At 34.5% G+C, this 10,221-nt stretch overlaps 2 protein-coding genes across 4 annotated transcripts; one reads left to right on the top strand and one right to left on the bottom strand.

Moving 5' to 3' along the window:
* On the top strand, positions 1–2,895 carry CYP703A2 (cytochrome P450, family 703, subfamily A, polypeptide 2). The gene is made up of 2 exons (XM_068633746.2): positions 1–1,037; positions 2,098–2,895. The coding sequence occupies exons 1-2, from the start codon at positions 108–110 to the stop codon at positions 2,770–2,772; spliced, it is 1,605 nt and encodes a 534-aa protein (XP_068489847.1). The 5' UTR covers positions 1–107; the 3' UTR covers positions 2,773–2,895.
* A 61-nt stretch (positions 2,896–2,956) lies between these two features.
* LOC137827566 (histone-lysine N-methyltransferase, H3 lysine-79 specific-like protein) lies at positions 2,957–7,120 on the bottom strand. 3 transcript variants are annotated; one of them, XM_068633760.1, is made up of 6 exons: positions 6,979–7,116; positions 6,493–6,881; positions 6,193–6,245; positions 5,911–5,948; positions 4,558–5,170; positions 2,957–3,344 (listed from the first exon to the last, which is right to left on the bottom strand). In XM_068633760.1, the coding sequence occupies exons 2-6, from the start codon at positions 6,869–6,871 to the stop codon at positions 3,162–3,164; spliced, it is 1,266 nt and encodes a 421-aa protein (XP_068489861.1). In that variant the 5' UTR covers positions 6,872–6,881; positions 6,979–7,116; the 3' UTR covers positions 2,957–3,161. The 3 variants fall into 3 exon arrangements, with proteins under 3 accessions (XP_068489861.1, XP_090153614.1, XP_090153613.1); XM_090297488.1 differs by having other exon boundaries at positions 6,183–6,245; positions 6,979–7,081; XM_090297487.1 differs by having other exon boundaries at positions 6,183–6,245; positions 6,493–7,120.
* Between the last annotated feature and the right edge of the window lie 3,101 nt (positions 7,121–10,221).

The raw sequence follows: 10,221 nt of genomic DNA, 5'->3' as shown, positions 1-10,221 counted from the left end.
ATGTTTGCAAAATGCATCTCAAGATCATTGAAAACAAAGGGTGTGCTTGAGACAGAGCATTTTTTCTTAGATAAAAACACTTGACATTAGACATTAGACATTAGAAAATGGTTTTGACAACGTTTATCTCAGCCATGTTCCTAGCTGCACTAGCCTCTAAAATCATTCGACATTGGCTTGTGAGAAAATCTCTTTTTGGTCACAAGAACAAAGGGCTTCCTCCAGGCCCACCAAAGTGGCCCATTGTTGGGAACCTCCTCCAATTAGGTCAACTTCCACATAGAGACTTGGCATCTTTGTGTGAGAAATATGGACCCTTGGTGTACCTAAAATTGGGGAACATTGATGCCATAACCACCAATGATCCTAACATTATACATGAAATTCTTGTTTCCCAAGATGATGTTTTTGCCTCAAGACCAAACACTCTTGCAGCAGTTCATTTAGCATATGGGTGTGGTGATGTTGCATTGGCCCCTTTGGGTCCCCATTGGAAGAGAATGAGAAGAATTTGCATGGAACATTTGTTAACAACAAAGAGGCTTGAGTCCTTCTCCAAACACCGTTTGGAGGAAGCCCAACACCTTGTCAAGGATGTTTTGGGCCGGGCCGAATATGAGAGGCCCATTAACTTGAGGGAGGTTTTGGGTGCTTTCTCAATGAACAATGTGACTAGAATGTTGTTGGGAAAACAATATTTTGGGTCTAAATCTTCAGGCCCAGAAGAGGCTATGGAGTTCATGCACATAACCCATGAGTTGTTTTGGTTGCTGGGTGTGATATATTTGGGTGACTACTTGCCAATGTGGAGGTGGGTTGATCCTTATGGGTGTGAAAAGAAAATGAGGGAGGTGGAAAAAAGAGTGGATGATTTTCATTCCAAGATTATTGAAGAGCATAGAAGGGTTAGGGAATGTAAGAAGATGAGAAGAGAAGAGGGTGATGGAGACATGGATTTTGTGGATGTTTTACTATCTCTACCAGGTGAAGATGGAAAAGAGCACATGGATGATGTTGAAATCAAAGCCTTGATTCAGGTATCTTCATAATTAATTTTCTTTTTTATGCTTATTTTTGTTGTTGTTTATTTATAAATACACATAATGGGAAGGAAGGGATAAGATAAACTATTGTATAATAATAATGGGAACTTATCATGAACAATTTTAAATGTAGATCTTTCTAGCTATATTTCCAATCACATTGAATAAATTCTTACATACTTTATACTTTGAAACATTAAACGCATTTGATCTAGTATTTCTTTACAAAATATCATTATAACTAAATTTCAAATACACTACTAATTCTTATAAATATCAATTTATTTTATTTTAGTATCCCAATTTTTTTTTAATTGATTTTGAAAGTTCTGAATTTAAAAAAGTGTTCTTTGACATTGATAAAAATAATTAGGAATGACAAAGTGCTAGTCCACCATCATTTAGGTACGACAAGTCAATTTTATGAACTCATCAATCCAGCAGGTCGTAAACAAGGTAGGATGCGTTAGTCTGCCCTTCTTTATTTTTGACACTTCTGAAGAGGAATTTTATGCTTTTGAAATTAAAATTGGTAGTGATCAATGTTTTATATAAAACTTTATTTACATTATTTTTTTATACTTAATTTGATTCATTGAAGTATTGTTGATATTTACTTTATTTTGTTAGACATTAGACATTATTTGATTAAAATATTAAAGTTTAATTCAATTTTAGTGTTTTTTTTTTTATTATCCAAAAAGTGATATCAATAACTAAAATCAAGTGAATAGATCCAAACAAAAAAATTACAAAAAAAAAACTTTATTTTGAAAAGTAATGAATCAATCCGTCGTGACCCACCTTGTAACGGAACGAATTACTAATTTCAACCCGTATAACATTGACTCACTTGTTTTGTCATCCCTAAACATAGCATTATCTAATAACAATTATGTCATAAAATATATTGAAAAAATATACTATTGTAGTTATATTAGAGTCATTTCCTGTAAAAAGATATATGATTATAAAAAATAAACACTAAAGATACACTATCACATTAATTATTAACCAAAAATAATAAATACTTAACGTAATGAAAATTGTTTAGGACATGATAGCTGCAGCAACAGACACTTCAGCAGTAACGAACGAATGGGCCATGGCAGAGGTAATCAAACACCCAAACATTCTCCAAAAAGTCCAACAAGAACTGGACTCTGTGGTTGGCCCAAACAGAATGGTGTTAGAATCAGACTTGCCCCACCTTAATTACCTGCGCTGCGTCGTACGTGAAACCTTCCGCATGCACCCCGCAGGGCCGTTCCTCATTCCGCACGAGTCTCTCCGCGCCACCACAATCAACGGCTACCACATCCCCGCCAAGACACGTGTCTTCATCAACACCCATGGGCTGGGCCGCAACACGGAGATCTGGGACAACGTGGGGGAGTTCAGGCCCGAGAGACACTGGCCCAGTAATGGGGGCAGGGTTGAGATTAGTCATGGCGTTGACTTCAAGATTTTGCCTTTTAGTGCTGGAAAACGAAAGTGCCCTGGTGCACCCCTTGGGCTCAATTTGGTTTTGATGGCTTTGGCTACACTCTTTCACTGCTTTCAGTGGACCCCACCAAAGGGCTTAAACCCCCAAGACATTGATACTACTGAGGTTTATGGAATGACCATGCCCAAGGCTAACCCTCTCTTTGCTGTTGCTGTTCCAAGGTTGCCAAAACATTTGTATGATTCATGTAACAATGTTTCTAATTTGGAATCATTTTCTTAGCTTGGTGGAGTTGGGATAAATAAGTTTAATCAAAAGAAAAATGTATTTGTTTTATTTTATTTAGACTTTTAATTGTTGTAACTTTGTTTCTTTATATTTTATCAAGTTTTTAAATTATTTACATGGCATTGAGAGGGAGAAAGAGAGATCAAGATAACTTTGAACAGAAACAGAGAAAAAGAGATAAGAGGAAATGAAATGGAATTGAAAGTTGAGTTCAAATTACTCAGACCAAGTTTCCTATTCTACAACCAACAAACTACCAGTATTGGTTAACTTGTTCTACAGATACCTACCTCATAAGCTACTGTTTCAACAAAGAAACTATAATACATATATAAACATCCAAGTGAATGAAGCAGCATGATGAAAAGGGATTCAAGGTTCCCTTATGTATGTAGTTTGCCCTTTCTGTCTCTAGCAGCTTGGATCTGATCAGCTAGTGATACTTCTTTCTGCATTTTTTCTCTCTTGATAAGCTCTAAATCCAATTTATTCTGGGCTGGAAAAATGCAATTAAAAGTGTCTTCCTCTCTAGCTAAGTCACCATTGGTGTTCTCACTTTTGTGAATCTAAATACAAGATAAATATGGCATCATTACAAGCAAAGAGGCATAAATAAAAATAGGTTCAATTGAAAATTTGGTTCCTTACACCATCTCACATAATTTTTCATTTGTCCTTATATATGAAATAACCTCCACATTTTAGTTTCTACATTTGACATCGTTTCTTGTTTTTAGTCCCTATGTGAAAACAATTTATATTACATTTTGATCCTTATATAAAAAAATTCTGCATTTGGGTCAATGGTGTCCCTATATTAGATAAATCGTTTTTCATTTTCGTCCCTATATGAAAAAAATTCTTACATTGAAATACGCAATAGTAATAATTTGTAAAAGAAAATTCATGTAATGGCCAAAATATTTTTTCATGCAAGGACTAAAACGAAAAATGTCTTGTATAAGTTCTAAGTATATTATTTAACCATAAGAGTATAACAAGGGGCTTGGCTTATAATATTGGAATGAAAGTGTTGGAGATCCTAGACTAGAAATATGATCAAATAATAGAATATAAGTGGCTACAAACTTTACATTACTAGCCGGTTTTGTGAGATTGAACTAGGCATAGACTTACTTTCTATGATGGTATCAAAGTCTATCTTAACAAGATTTTTGATAGACCTATCGTACCACTCACTATCTGCACATATCAAATCCCATATTCAAGATATCTAATCCTAAATATGAGGGGGTTCGGAGATCTCGTATCAACAAGAAATACATGGTCAAGTAACAGTTATAGTATATAAGTAGGAATAATGGTCATCTTACTGGCCAATTTTGTAAAGATTTTGAATAATTGACTTAGGCCTAAATCCACTTTCTAAGAGACAAAATAATTAAGGTCATTATAAACAGCTACATAGCATAGATGCTTTTAAGAGCTATACTACACATCACTCTAAATGACATTTTCATACTACTTTCTAAATGGCTTATTCCTTATTTAATTGAGCTCCTCTCTCTCCCTGGTCTAAAGACCTATTACAGGATGTGTTCTAAGTTTCTACTGATAATACAGTGAAAAGTGTTTTTAATTGACAAAGCAACAAATTAAATACCGGATTTAACAACTAGAGTTTCTTATTTTTGTACTCTAACAGAAGAAACTTACAGACATTCTCCTCTATCTTTCAAATGATCTAGGATTGTGTAGCTTAGCCAATGTGTTGCATTCATATATGCGATCAATAAAAGAGGAAAAACAAAACCTTACCTTAGTTGATGGATTGCAGGGTCTGAACTCTTGAGTAACTTCCAAGGAAGCTTTGCCTTCCTTAGTATTTTCGCAGTGATGGCTCTTTATATTTCCTTTTACTTTAGCCCTCTCTTGACGCTCTTTTCTCTTTCGAGTGAGGATGACCCTTTTAATTGCTTTTATCCGAGCTGCTTTCTCTGCTTTTACCCTTGCCAACTCTTTTTTCTTTGCCTTTTCTGCAGTACGCTGAAATTGACGCAGGCGAATCATTTCTTCTTGTATCCTTTCATAGCTGTCCCAGTCAAGTTCTTGTTCCCCACTCCCTCCTTTCTTAGCTGCTTTGGCTATGTTTTCCCTCCATATTAGGATGATATTCTTTGCTCCAGTAACTGCCATCAGCTTTTCTCTTTGCTTTTCCCTGGCCAGCATAAGTTGATGGAGCTCTAACTGTTGTCTTATCTTATGGTAGCTATCCCAATCTAGCTCTTCCTGACCAATCCCTCCTTTCTTGGCTGCATTTGCAATGCTTTGTGTCCATGAAAGCAAAAAATCCTCCCTTAACCGTTTTGACTTCAGCCGCTCATGCCAAACACGTCTCAGTGAATCGCTTATCTTTGCCTTGGTTCGATAACTGCAGGAAGGTTGACACTTAATGAATATCATAGAATGCATAGCCAACGGCTACTCATTTAATATTCATTCCATAGACAAGATTAAATACAACCAAAAAAAATTTGTTGAACACTACCTACCAATGAGTGCAAAATATATTTGAGAGTGTGTACCATAAAGATATGTAACTTTCAGGTGCATTGAGACTGAAAGTATGACGATAATAATCTCAAAAAACAGTGTAGAAATCTCAGATATTACTCAGTACTTACAGGAGAGCAACATGTATGACAGAAATGAGAGTAAATAATGTAGAATGACCTCAATTGTTAGACATATGAATTCATATATTATTTAGTCAGACAAACAGAAATAAATAAGAAATCAAGACATCATATATCTTTAAACAGACATATTATAATCTAAGAAATAAACATTTTGTTTCTCTAAGCTAAGTAACATACAATTCGATGCCATTTTGACAACCTTACTGCCTATACTTTCCGACCACAATTGTGTAAGGTAGAAACTTCCACATGACCCAAGTCTTCAATCTCAATAACTTATAGTCTCCATTCTTCCCCCCTTTTCTGAATCAACAAAGGAGTAGGAATACTCTTCTTTGGTTAACTCATCCACGGTATTTTATTTCCCATTGATAAACTATAATTTTTCCATGGTTGAACATTACATTCTTCTTTGAGGAAGCATACAGAAAAACAGAAAAAATTATTAGATTACCATGACAGATATGTTTACCTATGAGGATGGGGATGTTCAGCCATCTTCTTCCTTACCTGAAATTTGGTCAAGGAGAGAAAGGAAATAAGTAAATATTAGTTACATGGTAATTGAGCTACCTAGCAACAGAAAAACTATGTTGTAAGGTGGCTAGAATTTGGTTAATTATATGAAGAAATGAAGGAACCTAAAACAAAATTATAACAGCTAAAATCACTGGAACAATAAGCTAGTCAAATTGAAAACACTTGTAAAAGGAGGAAACACTCCAAAAACTAAATGACTCTTACTTGACTTCACCTTAGGATCCCTCAAAGCCTCTACAGTTCTTTGCCTGATTCGCTCCCGGGTCTCTGCATTGTGTCCGGAATCACAATCACTTACAAAAAAACTAACCAACTACATGGTACACACAAGGCTTTAAAAGACTGTCTGCAACCACGATTTTGGCCACAACATCAAGGATTTTCAGGGTTCATGACTACAATTATGGCCACATCGACCACATTTGTCCACAATATAAAGAATCATTACAAAAACCCATTACCACAATTTAAAACCTTGGATACACACATCAATGTCAATTGAAACATAAACTACCTGCACTGTGTTTCTTTCCTTTGTTCCAAGGAACTTTCCCACTGTTTGCCAGCCCTATTCTCATTCTTCTAATCCTCTCCTTGAGCACCTCCTCACTGAGGGAGTCACCAAAGCCAACCACTTCATCCCCATTGTCCAAATAATCAGAGTGATCAACAACAGCCTCTGAGGGGTCCCCATCACCACCATTACTGAGTTGAAGCTCCTCAATGGGGAGGACCCTTTGGGAGGAACAAACAAAGGTCAACTTTGAGGGTGCAGCCCTGGGCAGAGGAAGCACTTGCAATATTGCTGGAGGGTGAAATGAACAAGTGCAATCCACCATGGTGGGTAAAAGAAGGCGTGAGTCAGTGTTGGAAATGTGGAATGAAACGAACATGGCTCTCACACTGACACAAGAAATTCAAGTTCAAAACTTTATAAGAAAAAGTCAGAAAGTTGTTAACTTTTGCATATGTTTATACAATATACAATCTAATCACATACACAACAAATGGGGTGTGTTAAATCCAAGTCAAAAAGAGAAGGAGAAAGGGAAAGAGATTAGGAGTGGAGTATGAGCGTTGAAGCTGTGGATGAGAACATGAATGAAAGGGAGATGAGAGCTCTAATCCTATCAAACCTAACCAATCAACTTTTTCAGTGGGTTTTTGCCTACAAAGGTGTCCATTTTTTTTTTTTATTTTTTTTTTTAGGGTTCATGTTTTCTAAAATAGTCAGTAGTTTGATTTGAACAATTTTGTGTTAGTTCTCAGTGCTAAATTTCATTTGAACTTTTCTAAAATTAATAAATTAAAATAATATAAAAGATTAAAAATCAAATTTCATAGTTGAATAATCAAATCTAAATTTTAAAAAATATTTCTTGTATTTCTATATTATTTTAAGAAAATGTAAACATTAAAATATAAAATAACATAAAGTACAATCGTTTTTTATTGTTAAATTTGATTTTGCATTTGTTTCTTGGATAGGTTTTCTAACATATAAGAACATAGATGATTTAAAATGTTACTATATGGTTTTCACCTAAGACAAGTTTGACTAAGTAGGTGGAGAGCATACTACACAAAAATGAAATATATAAGGTTTTAACACTAGGGTGACACTAAGTTACATGGAACATCACTCTTTAGAAGAATGGATGTCTAGTGAGAATGACGATTCTATTATCAAAATTTTAGGGAGCTTAACAATTAAATCTTTAGATTTTAAAACTCGTTTTTTTATATTCGGAAACTCTTGCTTCTTAAATTAACTTTCTACTAATTAAAACTACCTAGAAAAAAGCATTTGAGGGTTGAAACCCTATTATGCAGTCTAAGATGATGGATTGTGGAAGTTAAATGGACTGGCAGCTAAATGAATAGGAGTTTGCACCGAGAATGATAGATTTTTGTGAGGAATTGGAGTAATTTTGGTGCTAGGAAGTAGAAAGAGGTTTGACCAACTTTTTAAGGTTTACTAGACCTTGAAGGCTCTTTAACAATAGGAGATTTGAGAGATAATGAGTATCGAATTCACAGTTATTCAATATTTGAAAATATTTATAAATCTAAATATAATGTGAGTCTCACCTATTTATAGATGAAGATGGGGTAGCTTGCTCCTTGAACTATCGTAAGTTTTTTATTTTCTATAAGCAAAATTCCAAATTTTTGCTTCAATTTTAAATATCATTCAATAATTGAGTTGCAACTACTGCGAAGATCTTCATAGGAAAGACCATCCTCTTCTTTGTCATTAGACGAATAAATAGATGTTAGAAAAATCAGGAAGGCGATAACTTTGTCTAAACACTAGTGCAAAAAACGCATACTACAACGACTTTCTAGGTCGGTCAAACGAGAATCGATGTAAACAAAAATGCGGTGCATTTTGAAAATATTTGGTACAATTACACTGGTTCGATGGTCCAACAGGTAATATACTGGTCTAACACTTAATTTTTTTTAAAACTTTTTTTTTTTGTGTTAGCATGGTATATTACATCGGCTAGATAGCCCAACCGGTGTAATATATCACGCTCCCACTTAAAAAAATATAAACCTTTTCTTTTGTTTGAGCAGCATATATTACACTGATGGATGACCCAACTAGTGTAATATGTACCATTCTGAGTAAAAAAAATATATATTACACCAGTGTAATGTATATTTTTAACCTGTTTTCAAGCTCGCGCCTCACTGCTCATTCGCGCTACTACTTTTTTTACTCCATTTTGCTCTTTCGTCTTCCACCGCCGTTGTTCCTTCACGCTTTCATTCTCGCTTCTTTGCCTTCGTTTTCATTCTTGCTTCTTTGCTACTCTAGTGTGCCTCCATTTTTCTTCCTCCACCGCTGCCCTCAACTTCGTTCATCTCCTCTCCATTCACCACCCCTTCAAAAATTTCTTTCTTCTTTGCGGCCATCACTCTTGCTCTTCGGTGCCACCGTTCTTCCTCTTCAGTGCCACCGTTCTCCCTCTTCGTTTCCACCAATCCTTTCGTCGTTGTGCCTCCATTATCGCGCCACATTGCCCTTGTTTCGCAACCACAGCTCCTCCGTTCACGCTCCAAGGTGAGTTTTTTATTTTCAAATTTTGTAATTTTATTTTTAATTTTTAATTTGTAATTTTAATTTTAATATTAGTTTTAATTTTAATTTTAGTTTTAGTTTTAATTTTAATTATTAATATATTTTTAATTATTTTTATAGATAATTTTTTTCCTGCTTGCTTTCACTACCGCCACCACAGCTCATCAGTTCACACTATAAGTTAGTTTTTTTTTTTTCAAACATGTTAATTTTAAATTTAATTATCAATTTAGTTCACAATTATTTATATAGATGATTAATATTATTTGTATTTGAAATATATTATATTATGTTGAACGTCTTGGTATTGGATTCAGGGGTGATTGACCCTCGACAATTTGTTTTTTTTTTTTATCAACAATAAGGATTGAATAACAGGAACCACTTAAGGGATGGTTCAACCCTTATACATACCTATATAATAGGAACCCTCGACAATTTGTAATATGTTTTATAATGTATTATGTTTGGGATATAATGTTGCTTTAATTTTTATATGTTGAACGCTTTGGTATTGGGTACAAGGGGTGATCAACCCTCGACAATTTGTATTTTGTTTACATAAACTAAAAATTAGTTGATATTGATAGATTAGTTTTTCTATTACATAGTATTAGTCATGGATCGAAGTTGGATAAATGAGAGTCATATCAGTAGTGTATGAAAATGACGTCAAAAAATTTCTACTTTGCTCAACGGAATGTAGAAGCTGTAAATGGAATATACTTTTGCCCATGTGTTAATTGTGTGAATGGGAGATTATTAGAAATTAGGTTGATAAGAGAACATGTTCTATGTGATGGTTTCTTGAAGAATTATATAAAGTGGATATGGCATAGGGATTTTGTAGACGTAACACCTCTATCTGATAGTTAATATTCTAATATACATTTTGAAGATCACATGGAGGACATGATTCGTGATATTGGAGAAGATAGTTTCCAGCAAGCACATATGTGTGATTCATTGAAAGATGATTCTAAAACACCTCTTTATCCTGGTTGTTCAAGTTTCACACGTTTGCCAGCAATATTAAAATTAATTAATATTAAGGCAAGAAATGGGTGGACCGATAAAAGTTTCACTGAGTTGCTCAAGTTGTTGCATGAAATGCTTCCAAAAGATAATACATTGTCCACCTGTCATTATGAG

The sequence above is a fragment of the Phaseolus vulgaris genome, chromosome 11 (assembly GCF_051622355.1).
Source record: "Phaseolus vulgaris cultivar YP4 chromosome 11, ASM5162235v1, whole genome shotgun sequence".
Classification (NCBI taxonomy): Eukaryota; Viridiplantae; Streptophyta; class Magnoliopsida; order Fabales; family Fabaceae; genus Phaseolus; species Phaseolus vulgaris.
Note: the sequence above shows the minus strand (reverse complement) of the source record. Positions and strands in the feature narration are given on the sequence as shown.